We start from the raw sequence: 24,475 nt of genomic DNA, 5'->3' as shown, positions 1-24,475 counted from the left end.
CGTTAGAAGCTGGAGGCTTCTAGGGGCATAGTTCAGTGTTTAATTTATTGCAAAGTAGGCCTACACATGCACACTTGTTGTAACAGGTAAAATTAAAAAAATATTAAACTTTTAAAAGTTTATAAACTGTGTTATGTTTTGCAGCTCCAGACTATTTTTCTTTAGTGGAAGAGGAGGCAAAATGGCTCTTTTGATAGTAAAGGTTTCTGACCCCTGCCCTATACTATAGCTCCATGTTATGCGTTTAACCTCATCAGACATCATCAGTGATTTATATCTAAGCCTAAGAAAAAAAATGTAATATATTGCAAATTAGCCTCTCCTAATATTACCTGATGAATATAATATTGGGTGAAAATTTAACATGTGAGCAGCAGTCCTCCAATGTTGTTTACCAATCTGCCATAGCCAGCTGACTGGGGGCAACTAACAGGAGACAAACACTGTCATTTTCTAGGAAGAAGGACATGGCAGGATGCCTGCTACTCATCCTCCCCCTTTCCCCCATACTTTTTCTGCTCCAGGATCTGATATAAGGCCTCTACCAAGATGGCTGCCTCTGGACTAGGGCACACTGCAGAGTGGGGTAATGTTGATCAGCCGCAGAGAGTCCTTTGTCCTCTATTAGTGAGTAGTCCTCTGTCCTTCACCTGGCTTTTTTGTGCACAGCTTCCAGGTGTTCAGTTTAATAACACTTTTATGAGTGCGGGCAGAACCTCTATGTACATTCACCTTTATGGAAATTTGCAGATTCCCCTCTGGGAACAAATAAATGGCTGTCTAATTACCTGCAGTTTTCAGGTTGTATCTAAAATGACAACTTTGTGTAGTTTGCATAAAACAACACGGATATAGACAGATAAACTTATCATATTTTCTTTGCATTTTGCATTGATGAAAGCAGAAATTATGTTTGTCTGTTGATGTAATGTGCTTTTTATCAGCTTCAAAAGCCGATGCAAAGTATGTCAGGGTGAATGAGATCTAAAACACAATTTGCATGTTCTTCAAGGTATTTGCATGCCTGGTATTTATAGATGTTTTTATATAACTGGAAGTATATAAACCTCCAGCTGTTTGATCAGTGGCGGATGTAGACAACAGTGGGCCCCTGTGCAGAACAAATGTGAGAGCCCCCCTGCGCTCCACATTCCATTTATTTGCCCAGCCTACCCCAACACACACTCATCATGCCCACCTTAACATCCTACCCACTAAATGACAGAGTAGAAAATCTGGATGAGTAGGACAAATTGACAGACCTCGCAGTTCATCTCACCCATCCAAACAACCTACTTATGGGTGTGCTTGAGTGTCAAAGAACAGCAGCAAAGTATGGGAACCAGTGTTCCTCTGTTCTGCTGCATTGCCTGGATCCCTCTCAACTGTCAACTTGTCATATTCTGCAGCTTAACAACTCACTGTATTCAAACCTTCAAATCTCCTAAACAGAATGTAACGATACCCTCATAGCTATTAGTACCCAGAATTTCAACCCCCCAGCTTTAAAGAATTTCAAGATATGGGGTCAACTGGTGAAAACATAACAGTGGGAGTACTGCTTCAAAAGTGCGCCTAGGAGCTCCAAATTGCACATGCAAATTGGGGAGCCCCAGGGTCACTTACATGACAAGGAGCATTGGAGTGATGTCCCTAAATGTATACCTACCTGTCACAAAAAAGTGTAATATTATGTTACCCTATCCACTTCCTATCTTTAAATCCCAATTTCTCTGGAATGGGGAGGTTAGGAAACCCAAAATGCAAGTGCAACTGGAGGACACCTGTGGCTCACACTCCTTATAATTTCATCACTGTGGCATCATTACAACATTCAAATACAACACCAAAATATCAAAACATGCTACCCTGTGACAAATAACTGCCTGTTTCTTTTCCTTGAAACATAATTTCTCTTTAACATGGATATGTAGAAATAAATGTAGGTGCAAGTTGGGAACCTAAGATTTAAAAAGTCTACCTAAAATGCACTGCCCTGCCATATAGAAGTCTCTGCTTTTCTTGCCTTAACTCTAATTTCTCAGGGGAGGTGTAGGTAAACAAAAATGTAAGTAAGGGACACTTGTGGCTTATTCCCTCTAAAATAACTATGACTTAATTTTAACATAACAATACCTAATAAAATGTGCTGCCATATACATACATTACATATAACTGTCAACTTCCTTTCTCTGCAACAGGGAGGCGAAGGATACCAAAAATGCAGACATAAAAGGGGGACACTTTTGGCTAACACCCCCTAAAATGTACTCACTATCATATTATTACAGGATAAGGAACTCTACCAATCAAAATGCATTCTCCTGTCATACATTACTCTCCACTTCCCTTCTTTGAACCCCAATTTCCCTGGAACAGCTAGGTGTAGGTAACTAAAAATCTAGGTGCAAATGGGGACACTCATGGCTAATACCGCCTTAAAGAGGAAGTAAACTGAAATATGCCCAAAACAAAAAAAATACACCTACCTTCAATCCCCTAGCGCAGTTGATCGGTACGGAGGTATCTTTCATCGGGTCCCACGTCGTCCCGGTATCCATCTCTGAGCCGGCCCACCGGGTGCCGCCATTTTCGCCTTTTCTTCTGGGTTCTTCTTCCTACGTCACCTGACCCAGGCACGAGATCGGGTGATGTAGGTTGTCTACCCTTTTATGTAAGATGAAATGTCAGAGTTTAGGTACGCTTTAATTTTCATCACTGTGGCTTCATTGCCACTGTGGCTTCAACATTAAAAAACTTTACCAAACACACTAACCTGTCACATAAAACTATCTGCTTCCCTTACTGACCACAATTTCTTTTTAACAGGTAAGTGTAAATAAAAGAAACGTAGGCGCGGATAAGGAACATTTGTGGCTAACACACCATAAATTTACATCACTATGGAATCATTACAATCCTGTAAAACATAACTGTCCGCTTACCTTCTTTGACAAAATAACCCCCAAAAGATGACAGTTATGCTTAGACAATCCCATCTTGAGAAATGGATTGCCACCTCATTTCCTGGCAGTCTGATTAGGGCCAAGAGGGATCAATGAATGACGTAAAGGGAGCGCTCAACACACTCTAGATAGTGATTTGTATCTGCCCCACTGCTGGTTGAGACAAATGCAATTAATGTGCATTTAAGTCCCAGTGTTGTATATAAGAGGCTCATAAAGCCTCCTGATGTCCAAAAAACTGCCCCCAAAAATTTCTGGGTACAGTTTGCCTTTACTAAAAATAAGCAAACATAGCCAGCAACAGAAGCACGGCACAAAGAAATAAACCAAAATCTACAAAGGGCCAGTGTGATGGGCTTTTTTTCCTGCCAAACTTTTCTCCCTATACAAGACCAATCAGCATGAAGAAGGTTTATAAAGTTTGGAAGGAGGTTAACTACAGGTAACATTCACCTATCATACCTGATTTCTAGATGTTATTTTGCCCATGAACACAAGCCCGATGCCCATAGACCCAGGCCTATCAGGCCAATGATCTTTGATGGTATAGCTCAAGGTAAGAACTAGAAGAGAAATACCAGTGTTGGTTTGGCTAATACAACCACCTCACCATTCTGGTTGGTCTTCCCAAACACACAATGTGTATGTCCTTGTACTCCTGTTTTCCTGTGCAATTGTACATTGATGCCACCTTTTACCATTGTCCATCCAGATAATATTACGTATGAGGCTCTTAAACACTCCGTAGTGATAGAGGGAAGGTGAAATTACGCAGATACATGATTCTGTGAAAGAAATTCAATGTGAAATGACACACTATGCAGTAAAACCAATCTGAACACTTCCCACAGGGCAGGCTGACATCCAAAAGGAACATAACATTGTCCTCCTTGTCTATGATAGAGGGAGGATATCCAAACGATTCATACGCACGTGTGAGTGTTGGCAAGACGTGGTTTACTGCAGTCAGATTAGTGAAATTATTTAGTATAGCTAAAATAACATTATTTACTATGTTCTATGTTTAACATGTACTCATCAATACACATTAATTAATACTTATACACTGGCCTTTGTATCAAGTGCATGTATTTTTTTTTACATTTCTGGAATGCTGTGATATTTTTATTGATATTTTTCCTGTTTTATTCTTAAAATATTTGTGGAGTGATGTTTTTATTATTGGATAAATGAGAACTTCTGTATTTTCTGGCTAGTTGTATATATTTAGGTACTTAGGAACTAAGCACTTTTTGCACAGCATTTATATACGTTTTCAGAAAAAAATATATTTTGGAGATTAATAGCAGTATTCCTTACCATTAATATTATTTACTTATGTTTATATCACAATTTCAAACATGAACGTGTACTGCACCTGCATTTACAAGGAAGATTAATAATGAAGTGACCCACAACAAGCTCCTATATACATAATGCAGATGAAGTCCATTTGCCATTGTATGTTAGTCTCAAGGTCAAGCTATTTTTTTTATCAGTTTTCCAATGGAGCACACTGCAAACTAAGACATTTTCTTTCCACAGATAATAGAAAGAACTTCTTGTACACATCTCAGTCAAAGTGCAATGTACATAAGATAGACAAAGAAAGTTCAATGTCAAAACTACTGTTGTAGTTGTTAGATGAATTGTTAAGAGAATGGAGCAAATGTAATTGTGCACTTTTGGAACTAATGCAATTTTTAGTTAACTGAATGAATGAGTCACAGTAAAATATCAGTTTTCATTGATTCTTTTTATGGACAACTTTTTTGAGTTAATTGCAAAGCCCCTGAACATAGTATTACTAACATGCACAGTATGGTGTACACTCCTGGCACCATAGTGTCATCTGGGACAGTAACCTTATTTTGGATATTGCATTAAACAGGACAATGTGCAGGCAGTGCACAAAGTGGCAGTGGATATCTAGTGCTGGAACACTGGGAGTTCCAGCTCTGGGAAATTCCAGAGACTGCATTACATGGAGGTATTGAAATACCTCCACAGATGCATATCTTTGCTGTCCTGTATAAACTTGACTTTTTGTTTTTGTACTGTCTAGTAAAAAATGGAATCCTCTTCTTCCTGTATCCCCATACAGGGGGATCCCCTAACCCCCAGAGATCTTTAGCCTTACTCCCTACCCAAACCTTTACTGCATTCATTAGTCCTACTACCCCCACAGATCTTCCCTAGAAACATTCAGCCCCCTTCTCTTGTCACCCCTTATCGTATATAAAAATAAAAAAATGTGGAGAAGGGTGACCTAGGTCCTCCAAGCTTCCCTGGATCCCTTTAGCCCTATTTGTCCCCCAGAACCCTTTTTTTCCTTTCATTGACCATACATTATGAGGTATCCCCCCATTTCCGCACTCAGCAATGTAAATGGCACTATGTTATATATTCCTAAGCACTGCCTCCAATGTATTATGTTATATATTCCATACTCTTGACCCTGGAATTCATTTATTTAATTCATGAGTATTGTAACCAGTGCCCATTTATTGCCAACAGTATTTTGTAATGATTTCCTGCTTGTTTGTTGTTTATTATGTAGTTTAAGATTGCTTTTTTTTCCTGACCCTTGTAAAGTTTGCTCTGCTTATTTAGAGAACCACATGATTATATTGTAATCCTGTGCATGTTCCACTGCTGCACACAATGTACCCCATCCCTAAAGGTTCCACCCTGCTTTTAGAAGTCTCAGGCTCACTGACAATTTCCAGGTACAGATGTATGCTGCATTATATATATATGTTTGAACATTCAAATAAACAGGAAGTGCTGCAGTTCATTGGGACGTTGTGGTTTTCAAATATTTAGAACAGGAAATGAATAATGTCATGAAATCAATGAAGTGCAAACACAATTTCCTCTATTTTAGTCCCCTAGGGAAGACCTGTACTTCTATTGAGATTCTTACTAAGAATTTTTTAATATTCTATTAACATGATTATTTTTTTCAGGCAGTCTCTCTTTCTTTAGTTTCCTAAAAATATTTACCAAAATGAGCAATCAATTAAAAATCCTTGTTTCCTCGTCATTATCTTTATTTCAAGTATTAAAACCCTTCTAGTTTTCTAGCATACAATTATTCCTTTCCATAAAATATACCTGAGCAATATCATAATTTCTCTCTCCTCTATTAATAGAAACTTTTTTTCTCAGAGATACTTCAATTAATTAGATACCTGTAAATAACCTGAGTAACTGTTATCACAAAGTACATGGGATGTGTCCAAGCGATATGCATAATATTACCCAGTAATGTAATAATGTGGTCCATAACAGAGTTTAGGTATCTCTACTATGAATTCTTCTCTTTCCACAATATTATTTTGCTATTAGCTTAATAAAGTCAAGAAAAAAGCTTAAATCTTGGCACCATTATTTTTAAACTAATTGATTGGATCATGCCAATCCTCCTAAATTTTCAGAATTCTCATCTCTGTGTAAAATCAAGCCATTAAACCCACTTCTTCTGTACAGCTTCCATTGTACTTCCTGGTTTATTAAACATCAGCACTATTGGGTAAAATGAATTATATTCGGGGGGCAACTGACCCTTTATGCATATCTGGTTTGGTTTAAAGCCTAGCACTAGAAAATAAAACCTGGCAACATCTGCAATGCAAGGTAAATGCTCAATTTTGTCCAGGGGGATAGAAAAAGGACCCCACCTTAATGCTGCTCTTCTGGAAGACCATCCTATGGGGGATCTGATCCCTGCACCCTCTTCTCTAATGAGCTCAGTTCTGAAGGTTGCAGGCTCCATTATCATCCCCCAAGATTCCAGAGCCAGTAGCCCGGCATTGTAAGGAAGGGGGTTGAGGACCCACACACAACCTGGAGTACTGGAGGGAAGGGAGAGAACCAGCTTCCGAAGGAGGCAGGAAAGAGGTACATGAAAGTCCACTGGACCTAAAGTCTTCTGGGCCACTAAAGCTGCGTACACACCTGCAATTTTTCTCGTTGGAAAGGATCTTTCACGATCCTTTCCAACGAGAAAAGACTGCAAGATGCATGAATGCTGTATGTACAGCACCGTTCATGCATCGTGCACTCCCTTGTCGTTGGAAAGGATCGTGAAAGATCCTTTCCAACGACAAAAATTGGCAGTGTGTACGCAGCTTTACACCGGACATATTTTCCAATCCTGGTGGCTAAACAGAAGTGTGGGAAGAAAGCGGACACGGAAGATCTTCAATAAAGTGAACCTGAATAATGATGCATAGTGAATCTTATTTCCAATTTTCACCATACTCGCTATGCATCATTATTTAACACAGACAACTGCCAAAACATCATCTTCATCTCCCCACTTCCCCCCCATAAACTTGTTCAAGTACACAAACGTAGCATCGTGTAATATGTGAGTTGTCAACTTTCCTTATTACACTTATTATTTGTTGATTTTGTACAGAATTCTATATTATTGGACAACTGGACCAACACCCCTAACACTAATCTGGTTGATGTTTTACAACTAATTATCACTATACTCACAATGCATCATTATTTAACACATCATCCCGCCCCCTATAAACTTGGCGGGGTGCACTAGTACACAAATGTACCATCTTATTATGTAATATGTGAGTTGACAATCTTCTTCTTTATTACCTTTATTGATTGTTTATTATGTACAGTATACTATATATTTTGTTGTTAACATTTAATATAACTGCCTCAATGAACCAAACTAATATTATTATACATATATTATTGCACTTAGGACCATTTCTATTCTTTAAATTTAATTTAGTTTTACAACTACAATCCTTCATTCAGAGATGTAAAGATTAGGATTATACTATTACAATTCAAAAAACTGTATATTTATTTTGTGATTTATTTTTCATATGTAAATATTACTTACTGTACTATTGTAACTTTAGATTATTTCCAGTACTTTACCTCGCAAGAATGCCAATACCCCTTAGAAGCCTATAGTGGGTGAAATGATTGACCATGTTTATTTAGGACTTTGCTAAACATCATAGGCACCCCTTAGGCCCTTAACTACTGTAAGAGGCACTTGCAGTAGTTAATTATGATTTAGTTACGCTGACTGCTTTGTTATCTTTGTCTACACTTTAAAGTAAACGTGCATATTTTCTTATGCCAAAAAAACCCTTTCTTTATTTATTTTCATATGTACTAATACTGCATACAAAATGATAAAGAAGCTTCTAATCACTATTCATGCCTTAAGTGGCATACACACTTCCAATTATTATCGTTTGTAAAAGAACGACGAACGATCCTGCACGATATCTGCGAACGATCGTATAGCACTGATCCTGTACATACAGATAACGACACGATCGTTCAAAGATATTGTACACACGATAGATGCGATCGTTTGAACGATACAGGAAGTGATATATATATATATTTATATATATATATGTATATATAAGTGATATATATATATAAATATATATATATATATTTATATATATGAATAAATATATATATATATATATATATATATATATATACACACACTCATATACCCAATACAGCCTGTATCGATCGAACATTCGTTCATCGCGCATGCTCAGAACATGCATGATCTCTGAACGACCGTACACACGATAGATGGTCAACGATCGTCATCCAATCCGATCCGCCGGTCCGGTCGTTCATTTCCAACGACTATCCTCGTTTGTCGGCGTCGTTGGTTACTTTTTTACGAACGATTTTTGGTATATATATATATACACACACACACACACACTCATATACACAATACAGCCTGTATCGATCGAACATTCGTTCATCGCGCATGCTCAGAACATGCACGATCACTGAACGACCGTACACACGATAGATGGTCGTTCATTTCCAACGACTATCCTCGTTCGTCGGCGTCGTTTGTTACTTTTTTTACGAACGATTTTTGGCCAATCGGTCGTTCATCGTTCGTTCGTCGTTCATTTCCAACGATAAAAATTGGACGTGTGTACGCAGCTTTAGACTGAGTTTAGGAGGAGAGTAACCGCGCCCTCTAGTGGATAAGTAAGCATATTATATTAGTTGATGCTGGCTTTTATTCATTTCTTTTTTGTTCTTGATTTATTTTTAGTTTTGTTTAGTTAAAAAAAAGTTGTATATGTGCAAAAGAAAATATATTCTTAGTAAGCAATATCTTTGTTTAAGAACTATTGGGAACTAAATCAATTCACAAACTTTATTTTTTTTAAATTTAATTGTTGTTGTTAAAAATATAAAATCTCTGGGGTTGGGTTGGTTGTCACTGCCTTTTAATGTCCCTATAAATCTTGGCTCTAAACCAATTTTCTCTTCTATGCTTGGCATTGATTTAAAGAAGCCTTTTTAATTATAAAGCTATGCTTACAGAACAACAAAAATACACCTAAAATTAACTTACATCTCAAAGTCATACTCTTACGTTGGCCAACTTTAGTTTCTTTACTAAATTCTCTATGATATTTTTTTTTAATTCTGGTAAAAAGAAGCAATAGAAAGGTACAAATCAAAGTGTTATGTGTTTTTTTTCTACATCAATAATCCAACAAAGAAAATTCTAGAGATCTATACAGTAGGGATAGATAAAAAAGGAGAATATTTGACTTGACCTTATTAACTTTTATTTATATTTTGAGTAATTAAAATACCATACCCTCATAAAAAAAAGTCTTATACTGTGACAAACAGGAACAGCAATGGGTTCATCTTCCTCAAGCATGCTTAGGATGGATGGGGTTATAGTAAAAAAGCCTCTTACAATGTTGGACAGTGGAAAATGCCCCCATAGTTGTGGCTATAATACCTCCTTTACAGATCATTTTAACATCGTGTCATGGAGCTTTACCATGGCTTTGACCTCATAACAATGCAGATATCATGACATATGAGGTCAATCAATCACTGTTCAAGGAAGCCCTGGCAACCACTGGGGAACAGCTGAAACCCTCTGTGATCTGCAGTGTTTGGAAAGGGAGAGTGTGAGTTACAAATGATGAGAAATTTGTTTAATTAAAAAAAAAAACATTTTCTGTTTACTTCATATACACACAGGGCTGTATTTATAATTTTTCTGTGCATCAACTTTGCTGTTGGATCATTCACAGCCATTGGTATCCCCCATCAATTGCTTATTTCAATGTATAATAAAACTAGTACTCATTCTGCCACCTAGTGGCCACATTTCAAAAGTCACAATAGTAAATGCTATGTTTTCTATAACAGCCTTTCTTGACATTTTTCAACACAGGGAACCATTGATATAACTTTCAGGACTACAGGGAACCCAGTTATATTTACTATAGCTACATCCCACAGTATATTAGCATGTCTCTTACATTGCTGGCCAATAGGATGAATGTCACCCTTACAGACAGTCAAAATGATCATTGGTATTAGTTAAATTACTTGCAAGGCTCATATTTCTGATTGGTCAAGAAACCCCTAGCAACTTCTGGAGAAACTCTAGGGTTCTTTCCACAGAACCCTGGTCAAGAAACACTGCTCTCCCTGGGTCGAACTGACAGGGAACCATGTATAAACACATCCCATAATAACTTGATTTGAGACATTTAGACTTTGACACTTTTTTAGCTTTGTTTGTAATTTAGATTTTTTATTGTAATTTAAGAAATGCTGCTCAGAAATTGTAAGTATAGTTTTTTAATATAATGTAAGCCCTCCACAACTGTTTTAGGAAGTTGAACACAATGTCTTTTTTTACAGGCATTTTTCTTGGTTTTATCACATGCTATGGGATCATTTTTTCTAGCACTGATCTTGTCTTGCACAGAAAGTGTTTGTACAGAAGAAATAAAAACAAATGATTTTCCCTACTTTCTATACCCCTCCAGTTCCAATGTGATTCAACTACTCAAAAATGTTTTGTATTATTATTATTAATATTATTATTATTAATAATAATAAAAAGGTTTTATATAGTACTAACACCGCGCTGTATATTAAATGGGGTAGGCTTTGAAAAGTGTTTCCATTCAAGTCGAAGGAATCAACTGAGAAAGTAACCAATGTTGGGACGCTGCATATAGATTCTCAATGCCAATCGAAAACTGCACTTAGCAACTTCTCTCATTCTATTCAATGATAATGAGAGGACTTGGTGGTTCCTTGGTATGTTTTAGGCAATGCTAGGAATCTGTTTTCATGAATTCCTATAGGTTTTTATTACAGCCGTCCAGACTAAAAAATCCTAAAGACTGGAATAAGACAATTCTTCTCATTATTATTAATATTATTAACCTTTATTGGTAAAACACAAACACAATATGCAGTACTGTGAAAGCAAGAAAAAAAGGAAGGGACTTGAGGAAAAAAATGAGTGAAGGAAGAGAAGGAAAGGAAGCACACAAAAACAGGATGCAGGCATTCAGCAGATGATTCCCCTTCATACAGCCAGCACTGGAATAGGGGGGCCCCGCTGGTATTTTGTAACTTTGATTACAGTGTACCAAAGTCTGATGATTAAATATGGAAAATGACATCACTGATTGGGCCACGTCTTGGAACACAGGCACCACGTGTTGTACGTCACACTAAGCCTGGACAGAAGACGTCAAAGGCATTCAATCAGCATGATGCACTACCCTATGCTTTCTGAAAACTTGGTATTATGTAAAATGGTTATTGCAGAAGGATAAATATGTCTTTTGTCATTTGCACATTGGGTATAATTTATAAAACTTGAGTTCACCAGCCACATAGTAAACAGAGCAAACTCTTATTACAAGTTAAGTACAACCCTCACATAGCCTCGAAAGGAGCATACCTGCATAATTCAGAATGGATTCATTACAAAGTTAGAGGCTAAAAATTAGGAGATTGAAATGGCTTTCTTTCTGTAATAGGAATAAAAAAATAGGAATTAAAAACAAAACTGTAGCTACAAACTACTCATGTGCTACATATCCTTGCATTAAGTGCCTATTGACCTATTAAGTGCCCCAGTGTGAAGTGGTACGTTGTGTTGGTGTGTGTGGTGCTTCTCATTCTGAATGCCCCCCTTCGTGTACCTGTAAGGTAGTGCAACACATGGTGCCCCCATTCTGTACATTGCACTGCCAAAAATGTTGTATGCGATTTAATTTTTATTGTGCTGCTGCTGGGTAACAAAATACATGGTAAAAATTAAGTAATGCATGTTATTACACTTGTCTTAAATATATTGCATCTTACAAGTCATTTACTTTTTGATCTTTATTCAAGCTTTTTTTTCCTTTTGAGATTTTTGTCTGTAATACAACTTTAATCCTAACATGACAACACTGACTAAAGCTGCGTACACACCTGCAATTTTTCTCGTTGGAAAGGATCTTTCACGATCCTTTCCAACGAGAAAAGACTGCACGATGCATGAACGATGCTGTACATACAGCACCGTTCATGCTCTATGGAGAGGGGAGGGGGAGAGCGACGGAGCGGCACCCTGCTGCGCGCTCTCCCCTTCCTTTTCATTAGGATCGGTCGTCGTCCATCGTCCATGGATCCGCCAGGACAGTATCCATCGTCCGACGACCGACTGTACACACGGCAGATTTTCGCCCGATAATTGGCCGATACCGATTATCGGGCGAGAAAAATTTGCCGTGTGTACGCAGCTTTAAACTCCATACAGACACTAGATAAAAGGTGTTGAAAATAAAGGATTACTGACACATCTTTAGATAATTATTCATTGAGAAGTGTCCAACAACAGCAAGAGATAACAATGAACAATGAATCTTGGTTACAAAAAGCAATCCTCCTGGTTGATTCATTCATAATGAAAGATAAAAGACAGAAGCCGTCTGTTCTTCATAACATAGATGGATGTGGTTCTCCATTTCTCAGAGATAGCTGTAAACAGTGATAAATCTACATACACACTTCAGATGGTTTCTGTCTGAGACAAACAGTCATGTCCATTTCAGGCAAAAATTTGACATATGTACAGTGGTGCCCTGACGTCATTCATTACTCTGTCATTGGGGATTGAGAAATGACCTATCAGGAACAACCACTGTTTTTTTAATTGGAGGAGAGCACAGTGGGGTGCTGCTCACTTGTCCTCCTCCTCCCCTCTCCATAGAACAGAACAGCATTGTGTGTACAGCACATGTTTGTTCATCTATCATCAACAATCATCTAACATCAATCTGTATGGGACCTAAGACTCAGAAGAGTGCACAGTAAGTTTTCAGCTCCCAAGATTTCTATCAACATGTATCAAGTGTACCAAAAAGATATAATAAAACATGAAATGCATTAGAACTCACATAGGTGTCAATACAGGTCAGGACTTTAATAGGCCAGTGACTGTATTAGAGTAAAGTAGGTGACAGATCAGAGGCTGCATTCCCTTCACATTTCTTTGGACATGATATGTCTTGTTTAGGTGCAGGCAAAGCAAGTATTTTCCCTTTAAACACAGAGCTACCTGGATGCAAACATCATCTGTATGAGCACTTATTATTTTCTTTAGCAACTTGCATTTTTTTTAGAAATGGTTCTGGATGGCAATAGAAAAGGTTTAAAGCTACCCCGTCACTATATAGGTGCCCCATTATACCAGATGATTTACACCTCTCCAATGTGCAATGACTCCTAACTTTCATCTACTTCATCTTCTCATATTACATGGATGGGGAATGGGTGATGAGGAAAATGTTCCTATAAGCAAATCTAATAACTAATATTTTGCTTTAGAGACACTTTAAAGGATAAGGGCAGGGTAATAAAACATGCTTTCATCCTTACCCTGACCCACTCCAACTTAGGCTGGGTACACACGTGCAATGGTTCTTGTCTAATAATCAGCTCAGGGCCGATATCGGATGAGAATCTTGTAAGTGTACAGTGCCCGTCGCCCATCATCGGAAAGACCATTCTGGCAGATCCACAGACCACGGACGAATGATCGTAATGCAAGAAAAGGGAAAGAGAGCACAGCCGGGTGCCACTCCATCGTTCTCCCCCCTCTTCTCTTTATAAAGCAGAACGGCGATGTATGCACAGCACTTGTTCATGCATCGTGCAGAGGTTTGTCGTTGGAAAGGATCTTTTACGATCCTTTCCAACGACAAACAACTGCAGTCCAAGCTTTGTATATATCTGATGGTGACTGGTCTTCTTCCCCACCCAAACCTGTTTATTAGAACCCCATAGGCTCCTATGGGGCTGTGTCTTGGGTCCCATACAAATCTATGGGGCTGTAATGTGCAGGCAGGAAGGAAGAATATGAACGTTACTGGAAATTTGTAATGGTATCAATACAATAACTTTTAAATGCTTTATTAGTACTAAAAGTTTGTATCTTACAAAATTAAACAAAAGACAATTTGCAATGATAGGAAACCTCCTCATTTGAACAGGGTCCCTTTATAGTAATATTGTTCAGATGTTAAAAGGCATCACAAAATAGAAAGTTGGGCAACCCAAAACTCATTGGTGTGATCGTTCGACAGACCTGGTTTGCTTCTTCAGGAATATTGAGCAAGGAGGTCTAAATGTAAGTAAAACAAATGCAACAGGAAAATAGCAAACTAACCATATAGCGATCTATTTATCAAACAGGAACTGAGGGAATGTTTGAGGGAATGTCAGATTCCCTGTTTTATAAATAGAGCCTATAGTGATAATAGTTGAATAAATAAAATCATAATACCACAATAAATTTGATGCCTAGGTATGGGCGGAATAGGTAGTTATGTTCCTAATGGACTGAAAATGGAAGTAGGGAAACTAAAATAAATTATGTGAAAAAATGACGAAACTAACGATTATCTTGCTTTGTGTTATAAATAAAATAAACAACTGAATAATGGAATCAATGGCTGAATTATTGTGTTATAAAAAAATAAGTCAATAAATAAATGGATGAAGCATTCAATAATATGAATGAAGTGACCAGTGTAATAAACGTTTGCATTTCAATGTCTCATGGATAAAATAAGAAGATAAAAGAAATGAGCTGATAAATAACACTGAGAAATGTATTGAAAATAAACAACTTAGGTAATAGAGAAATGTGGCCAGTAGATGCCAGTAAAAGAATGACAGCGTGGAGAGAGAAGATCCACCAGCAGCTGTTGGTTGTCCCAGTAGGGAGCAGGACATTGAGATGTAAATAACCTGTAGGACAGCGGCCATTCAGATCCCAGTAAATATAAGTCTGCAGAAGGGGAAGGGTGGGTTGGGGTAAGAAGGGGCAGGGAAGGATACGTGCACTTTGCATTAAGGGTATATCCAGAAATAAAATGTGCAAAGCAATGCATCTCTGTAACCCTCATTAGATAATGAAATGTTTTATGAATTTGACCTGGTATCAGTCCTTGTTCAGCAAGGCTGGAGTTTAATGGGAAAAAGCAAAAGGAGAAGACAATCAGGCAGACAAGAAGCATGCTGATAGAAAAAGAAGAGTGACAGACAGATGATCTTTTCTCTGTTTATTGCCCCAGTTGTAGGCACGGCGGTTCCAGTGCAGTCTGGGCTCAAAAGACGTGGCTGCATGATGCTGAGCATTAGACTGACGACATCTAGTGGATGATTGAAGAACTGCATACAAGAGCTTTAGATTTAAAGTATTTCTACAATAGTTACATTTTGTCATATATAAATTTATTAGGTTTTTAGATTATCTGAATATTCCTGGCTAGAGATCTGCTTCAAATTCACTCCACCCTGGAATTAAGCACACCTTTGTCTGAAGATTGTTTGTGAAAACAATTGCAGTGTATTCCCCTAAATGCAGCCTATTGTCACCAGTTCAGTAACTTCAAAACACCCATTGTAATCAGAGTGAGAGATAAGAGTGCAACAAAAGGCACAATAGGCACAGACATTTCAGAGGCGCCCGGGCCTCACACAGCCATGCGCGCACCCGCACTCACGTAGCCACGCGCGCTCCAGGACTCATACAAGCACGCGCGTCCCCCGATCACCCTACAGCCACACGCACTCCCGATCTGCGCGTCCCCCACCAGGCTGCGCGCTAGTTCCCACGCCTCGGTCTCAGCCTGATGCGCGACCCCGTATCGCGCAGTCTCAGTTGTGGTCGGGTGTTTGCAGCGGGGCCCCAGGCTGGATTGTCGGCCTTGCTGTGCACTGGTGTTTCTCTCAGGGAAAGTTTGTTTCTGTGGTGGGGAGTGTCGTACTGGAGTGCCGCATCGCTAACCTCGCTTCTCACAAACACGGAAAGTGACGCGGCCGGGCCCTCGGTCCCTGAATCCTTCCCGGGGAATGAGCGGCTCCCGCAATAACCGGGTCATGGTGGAAGGAGTGGGGGCCAGGGTGGCACGGGGCCCTGACTGGAAATGGGGGAAGCAGGACGGTGGAGAGGGGCATGTGGGCACCGTACGCAGCTTCGAGAGCCCCGAGGAGGTGGTGGTGGTCTGGGATAATGGCACCGCTGCCAACTATCGCTGCTCCGGGGCCTACGACCTGAGAGTGCTGGACAGTGCGCCCACCGGTATGAGGGCATCTGGGGGAGGGGGCGGAACATACAATGCTGGGTCATGTATGTATGTGTGTGTGTTATACACTGCTGGGTCATGTATGTATGTGTGTGTGTTATACACTGCTGGGCTGTAGTCTTCTTCATGGGTAAATAAGGCATCCCCCTGAAAATAAGCCCTAGAGCATATTTTGGCCTTCAAAAAAAAATAAGACAGTGTCTTATCATCGGGGAAACAGGGTATGTGTGTGTGTGCCCTGTACACTGCTGGCACACATGCGTGTGTTTGTGATTGAATAGTAGTGACATTGTAGTAGTCGGTGTGCAGGTGGACATCTCTCCGGGATGAGCCGTGCTACCATTGTACATATGTGGGTGTAAAGTATATTTTATATATATATATATATATATATATATATGCATTTTTGTGGCAGATTTTACAGACACTTTGTTTTAATTATACTGGGGCTCACCAAACCCGCGGACATATTATTCCAGGCAGTGTCTCGGTGCAGCCCCAGGCATGCAGAAGTTGCAATATATATCTGTGTGTTTTGGGCAATAGGTGTATGGCAGGGCAGTGTACAGTGTGTTGACATGTCATACTGCAATGTGTGTTGATTTGTGAATGAACACTCCAGGAAACTCTATTGGTTTTCTAAGTTTTGCAGTCCAAGCGTTTATTTTGTCCTTTTATTAAGTGTTAAGCTTTTTTGGTATTTTATATTAAAGGGTCTGAAAACATCTTACGTTATGAAAAATCAGTAAGCAGAGATTTATCAAATGTAATGTGTTTAGATGTGCTCATGATGAAGCAGGTTTACCATGACATCCTACAAGAATGGTGGCACGTGTAATGAGTTGTCTTTGTGTAGCGTGTATGTATTCATTGACTGCACACCGCTCAATGAACAGCTGGCCGGCACCATTCATTGAGCAGTTGGTGCAATTCAAATTTTAATGACCAATCATTGGGAAGCCATCAGGGGTGACGATGGCAGCGTCATCTTTTGTCTTGGTAGTGGCACAATTTGGGATTAGAGAGGACACAAAAATGACTGTAGGATCTCTGACAGCCGTTTTTATGTTAATTTGTATTCCTTATTGATGAAACAATGGCACTGATTTATGAAAATGAACAGAAAAAAAATAACTAAAGCCAAACATGATGGTATTTTATTGTGCTGCAAAAAAAAAAAAACTTAACGCAGAAACGTAATTGATTTAAATTTGTTTCCCTTTGTTTTATTCTTTACTATTCACATCTCTTCAGTCCCTCTTACCAGGGCATCTTAGATGGGGTCCACACACTGGTATGTGGAGGAAGGGGCCAGTTTTGTTTTGGGTAGAGCAGGGAAGAATTGGAAGCCATCTAAGGTTGCACAGGGCCCAGTTTGATGGATTCCTCCTCACTTACTGTTAGGGTGATAGCAATTTTGCAAGGCAGGAAGTAAAGGAAAATTTGCAACAAAGATACAGAAAGCATTTGAATTTATTTTTGTAGGATAGTAGAAGCCAATTTTGGTGTTATCTTGTGTTTGTATCCCTATGGGTGATTTTCTTCTAATTTGTGTTGAATGAAATGCTTTTTTAACGGCCCCACACAGGTAAACCTTTAACAAGGATTCCGAAACTAAAGCAAAAGTTATGTATGGCTCTACATACTTTAATGTTGCAGAGTGTAAAAGTGTATCATAAATGCATGACAACAAAATTAGGAACATGAATAAATAGGTATATATAGAGGCAGCTTTTATTTCTTGATAGTCAAGCAGCACTGTGGTTTAATCATTAGTATTTTTTTCTTTTATTGCAGCTGTATGCATGATTGAATGGTTGGGGTCTGTGTGGGTTTCCTCCCACAATCCAAAAACCGGCGTGTACGTTAGTTGGCTTTTCCTGTAGCTGGCCTAAGTGCTGCTGTGGTTACCAAACTAGATAAAGGAGGCCACCACTCTGTCCCCTGACCTTACCAAAGGGCCACAAAGAATCCTCTTTTGTAATGTGACAGAAAACGGTCAGAGATTGTGGATGCAGTCAAGCCCTGGTGACGTGTTATAGAAGACATTTAGGGTTGGGGAGTATATTATATAAAAACTTTTAGAGATCACTGTCGGTATATTCCCTTTACAAATCCCACATCCTACATTTGTATTCTGAACATCCCCCTAAAAATTGCTAATAGTACATATGATAATATAAAATGAAAATGTTAAAAAAAACATTCACATGATATCCTCTACAGGTCTGACCTGTATCATAGGTCACATGATGCAGGCCCACAGCCCCGGAACCCCCCTGTTATGACTCCTGTATGTCACTGATCACATCTAGGTAGGAAGGGGCCCAGGGCAGGATCACTGATAATTAGGCACCAGGGATCTAGTGTTTGTGTGAGGGGTTGGAGGTTTTAGACTGGGAGCTTCTTTAAAAGACTGATGTGAAGAATTCTGTGTAATCTGTAAACACTGGAAGGTACTAGATAAATAATGAAAATCTGTAAACAGGTTCAGCAATAAATTGGATGAAGACTTGGAACTATTGTTGCACGCACATTGCAGCTCTACAAAAATATACCTTGCTTTGTGTGTGTGTATGTAAAGATTGGGGAAACCAGACCCTCTGTAATGTTTTTATTGCCATCTTTATCCCCACTTGGGATATTCCATAATAAAATAATTAAATATAAGAATAAGAGAAAATCTTCCAGTAGGGACACTTATTGCTCTCTGGAATGAAAATTGTGTTCTTTTCAAAAAGGTCTTTTTATCATTTCCTGTTGCTTCTTTATTAATGGGGGGGGGGGGGGGGCTCTCCTTATCATGGCACAGACATCAAAAGTGAGTAGGGATTTTAAACCTTCCCTGCACTAACCAAACCACTAAAGAAGTGTTTTGGCTTTACATATACATATTGTGGTAGCTGTGTTATTGTCAGGCCGTACAAAATGTGGATTCAGTTAGTGGTCAGCCTCCAGGCATTAAACTGTTGAGCAATTTTTTCTTTTTGAGTTTTATTGTTGTCAAGTTTCAATTCTTTTACTGCAAAGTCATTGGGAGCAGTGTACGAATAGTTATTTATATATTGCACTAATACACAGATTTGGATTTGGAATGCTTGGGTCAGTCCACCTGTATGTGTACAGTTTAATGGGACCTTTAGAACTTTTCTTGATAGAGCCACTTGACTGCTGAACTTTAAAATCTTTTTCCATATGTAGACATGATGCTCATAAGATGAATGCACATTGCTGTGAGCAAATCATTTAGCATACCCCAATGCCTGATGTGTGAGTCATTCTTAATTGCTTTTGGTGAATTTGGTATGAATCATTTTACTGCTTAGGGTTTTTTTTTTATGAATAACTTGTATAATATGTTTGGCTGGGCCATCTACTTCTTTCTGTTCAATAATTTGTAGCACTTTATGCAAAAAAAAAAGTATCAATTTTTATATTTTTTTTATTTTTAAGGTGTCAAACACGATGGGACAATGTGCGATACGTGTAGACAGCAGCCAATTATTGGAATTCGTTGGAAGTGTGCCGAGTGTACAAACTATGATCTATGCACCATGTGTTATCATGGGGATAAGCATCATTTAAGGCATCGATTTTATCGAATTACTACACCAGGAAGTGAACGGTAACTGCAGTCTTAGAATTATTTTTCAAGTGCAATATCTTTTTATCATTGAGTACAGTTGTCCTAAAATTATTTCTCCAACCTCTTTGTGCAGCCCTTGTGATCAATTTCATATCTTTCTTGTAGTTTTGGAAATCTTTACTGTGCAATCACTTCTAGCGCCACCCGGCTTTTATAACAAAAAAGGTCCACTTCTTATTGGGGGTGTTCTGCATCTCTATCCTTTCCTATTGCTGATCTGTACTTATGGCCTCCTTAGCCGCAGGCAGCCCACATCTTCTAAAATGTCTTGGATCCTCCCAAAATCCAGCTCTGTCTTCCAAATATTCCTATTCTGTTTCTATGTATCTAAAAACTTTTGAACATTGCATCCCCTCTCTTTTATTTAAATTAAATATACAATGTGGCGAGCAGGAAAACTTTGTAATGGCCACGTTATAATTTACTACTTATCCACATATGTAAGCTTCTTTGTATAATTATAATAACAAAAATTCCAACCAGGCAATCCAGTTCTTTATTGCAGAAAGGAATTCAGCTGCCTGAAAAAAAAAATTAGCTTACCTGTACTTTATTTCCAGCACCGCCATCTTTACCCCGGCTTCTTTTGGGTGTCTGATCTACTACCATCTTTATTTTCCGTGTCAGTATGGTAGAAGATGGGGTGCATGGGAGTTCATTAAGTCTCGGCAGCTCCAGGGGATGTTGTAATACCCATCATATCCCAGCATTCTACATCAAGCCGCTTGTGCACATGGAGGACAGATAGATTGTAAAAAGGCAGGCAAGTATGTTTTATTGCAGAATGGATATTACCGGTCCCTTCTTAAATAAAAATCTTGTTTGCTTGCAGTTATTAATTGTAGAACTTTATTTCCACTCCAATACCATGGTAAAGATACAATAATAAAGTGCTAACTGCTTAAGTAAAAATTAATACATACACTGCCTGTATTAACTCATACATTACATCGCGGTAATTAATAAATATGACATGTCAGTCCTGCCACCATAAACATAATGCACAATGCTAAATATAAATACAATCATGTAGATAAAGTCCATGATAGAATCTTATCAGTGTGTTCTCTCACCCCTACAAACCTATTTTCATCTATTTTACACCACCAATGTGTTTCACTTGGTGGTGCAATTTTCTCTTAAATATATTAAGTATATTGATCAAAAAACATAAAAGCCATGTAGTAAGTTATTGAAAAATACCAAATTGCTTAAAGATTTAATTTACAAATCTGTGCCTGATTTTCTCTCACAGCATAACATGCCAAACAAAGCTCCCCAAACCCAACAGATGAGATTTGTCTATAGAAGCCTTTTTCAAAGGTGGTAGAGCTTTGCAAACAACATACCTAGCTATATACATAAGTCAGACTCCTCCAGTTTCTCGTGTATTCTTTTTCCAGATCAAAGGCTGGGGGTATGTCACAGAACAGAGTACTATGTTGTGCTTGTGTTCGAAATGTTTATAAGGTGCAGTACTATAGAAAAAAAAATGTCATATTTTTTCAGTATTTACATACAGATTTAAAGGTAATTTATTTCAGTATGTTTTGACATGTAAACATGTTGGGTTATTTTCCTGTTATACAGCAGTGATAAGTGATGGGAATAATGCGGCTGCTATAAGTGACAACATTTAGTATTCTTTTAGGCTTTTTTTTATGAGAGTGAAACCATCTCTTCTCTGTGGGATGTCAATATAATGTGTTACTTGAAACTTGTTATATACACAACACGTTTTTTGTGGCAAATCTACAGTGACAGTATTGCAGATAGTGGAATTTCTGTGTATGTTAAACACATGGAAACTTATTTACATTCACTAAATCACGTGAATTGCTCATTACAATGGAATCTTGGATAAAGCTGCCTTAGGACATTGGTGTTGTAGGGTAAACCTGGAAGAAGTAAAAAAGGAGACAAGGCCCCAGTAAGATTGATGAAGGTGAGGATTATCAGTAAATTGTAAAAGGAAAAAAGGATAGTATGGAAATAGGAGCCCACAGCTGGAGATGGCAAAACTGAACATGCCACACCTGAGGATTATAAGTGTAGTAGTGCATGGTCAAAGTTTGGTAGAAAAAGTTTTAAAGCTTTTTGAGAGTTTTTGGCTATAGTATCATTAACCAGAAATCATGTGACTTTGATTTTGATTTGTTAGGTTTCCTCAAAAAAATTTGCTTTTTACCAGGGTTTTCACTGCAGGGCTACTGATGCAGTAATTTCCAATGAATACAGTAAGCACCGTGCTTCTTTTTTCCCACCTACCTGGACAACCACTCAGCTCAGCTCTCTCAGTATCTGTTCAGGAGGCCCCAGTCGTTCCTTCTACGTCATGAACCTGGAGCCTGTCTAGTGGATGACTGTATGTCCTGCTTCCTTTTGCCATTTCCGAGGTAGATTTCACGCAGAAAGAATGAGCAATTTGCCTAAAGCTATATGCAGAGGGCTGAACTTCAGCATGAACAGCATCAAGAACTTCAGTCCCCTGTGCTATGCCACAGCAGACAAGGACTGGAGGCAGAGGAATGGGTTAAACTGGAACCAGGTGGGATTAAGTGCCATGGAGGTGACAGAGCAGTGTGTGAATTGCTAGAGGATGTCAAACCTCAGTAGTATTTTATCTGGTCCCATATGAATGGAGGAAAAGGAAAGCATGGATAGCAATAAAAAAACATCCCTCCCTCAACTACTATACTACTGGTGTGATTTTTTTTTTCTCTTTGTTATGAGAGGAAGTTAAGAATATTCTCCACATTGGGTGGGGGGGACAATGACTCCTTAACCCTTACATGCTCTAAACTAAACAAAAAGTTTTGGCTTGTTTTCATATTTAAATATAAATTGTTTGCTTTTTTTTAACCTTTAGTGTGCTTTTGGAATCTCGGCGCAAGTCAAAGAAGATAACGGCAAGGGGAATTTTTGCTGGTGCTAGAGTTGTGCGTGGAGTAGACTGGCAGTGGGAAGACCAAGATGGTGGCAATGGTAGAAGAGGCAAGGTAAGAATATTAAAGCTAAAATATAGATAATTACTTGAATAGAAAGGTCTTTAACAAGAACCTTTGGTTTTAATTGGTAAGCTCCAGAGACATGATGCACAAATTAGATGTTTATTGTTTTAGAGAACCGACTGTATTTACTTTGAGGTTTGACTTATTGAAAGTTTAAAAATAAAAAATGTATACTTTTTTCCATGTTGACAAGCTACCTTTTTAAAACGTTTTACTATAAAATTATGTTTTTGGTGCTGTGCGATACATGTATGTGTTTTTATAATTATATGCAAATTATATCAAATGTGCTTTTATTCCCAAATTCATTTTTATGTAGTTTAAAGCAGAACTAAAAAGCCAGTAAATGATAAAAACTTTTTTTTGCCAGCAAATGGCAAACTAAAGCTGCGTACACACGGCAAATTTTTCTCGCCCGATAATCGGTATCGGCCAATTATCGGGCGAAAATCTGCCGTGTGTACAGTCGGTCGTCGTCCATCGTCCGACGACCGTCCTGGCGGATCCATGGACGATGGACGACGACCGATCGTAATGAAAGGGAAGGGGAGAGCGCGCAGCAGGGTGCCGCTCCGTCGCTCTCCCCCTCCCCTCTCCATAGAGCATGAACGGTGCTGTATGTACAGCATCGTTCACGCATCGTGCAGTCTTTTCTCGTTGGAAAGGATCGTGAAAGATCCTTTCCAACGAGAAAAATTGCAGGTGTGTACGCAGCTTTACCTTGCAAAGGGATCCTCTCCAATTAAGTAGTGTTAGTGCTTTGCTTTGGGATTTCTCCTAATCTTTGGCTGCCTGATTCAGTGTACACATACAATAAAAGTGCATGCAGTTAAAAGTATTTTTTGGCAGAAGTGACTTTCACAGTTCTTTCATGTTTATTCTTTCATGCATCTTTGTATGAATAGATAATTTCATGCTCATTGTGATCCTTCAACTAGCTGTAGCCGTTAGTGAGCTAAGGTGGCATATGGCGTGGAATTGTAAAAGCTGCAGAGGTCTGTAAAACATCCTTGACCTAACCTTATGGGTTAGCCATTTGATGTTCATTGAAATGCAAATGTACAAGTTGGAAGAACTGACTGCCTATTGCTTGTGTATTTGTTAGGCAAATGTGGTAGATCCAGTATTGCATTATTTACTAAGTAAACCAACAAATCTATATACTCTAATTTTATGTTGATTTATTAAAACACAACTTTACTTTTCATTGCAAGAAGTAACATTTGTAATAGGGCCACCTGTGGCCCCCCTCATGTGCTGGTTCCTTTTATTTAATCCCCTGTGTTATCAGGTAAACCTATAGTGAGATATGGTTTAGGGGAAAGACCTTACGCTTGGTGGGGAACTCCCTCGATTGCTTGCTGATCTGACAGATTTTTAGAAGAAAGC

At 38.6% G+C, this 24,475-nt stretch overlaps 1 protein-coding gene across 2 annotated transcripts in view; it reads left to right on the top strand.

Moving 5' to 3' along the window:
* Window positions 1-15,955: 15,955 nt before the first annotated feature.
* The window catches only part of MIB1 (MIB E3 ubiquitin protein ligase 1), a 53,786-nt gene continuing 45,266 nt past the window's right edge, over window positions 15,956-24,475 (top strand). For both annotated transcript variants that reach the window (XM_072411332.1, XM_072411333.1), the window contains exons 1-3: window positions 15,956-16,425; window positions 19,883-20,054; window positions 22,945-23,074. In XM_072411332.1, coding sequence (XP_072267433.1) covers window positions 16,197-16,425; window positions 19,883-20,054; window positions 22,945-23,074 — 531 coding nt within the window. In that variant the 5' untranslated portion in view covers window positions 15,956-16,196. The remainder of the gene's footprint in view (window positions 16,426-19,882; window positions 20,055-22,944; window positions 23,075-24,475) is intronic.

This window comes from Pyxicephalus adspersus, chromosome 5, assembly GCF_032062135.1.
Source record: "Pyxicephalus adspersus chromosome 5, UCB_Pads_2.0, whole genome shotgun sequence".
Taxonomy (NCBI): domain Eukaryota; kingdom Metazoa; phylum Chordata; class Amphibia; order Anura; family Pyxicephalidae; genus Pyxicephalus; species Pyxicephalus adspersus.
This window is presented reverse-complemented; position numbering and strand designations above follow the sequence as displayed.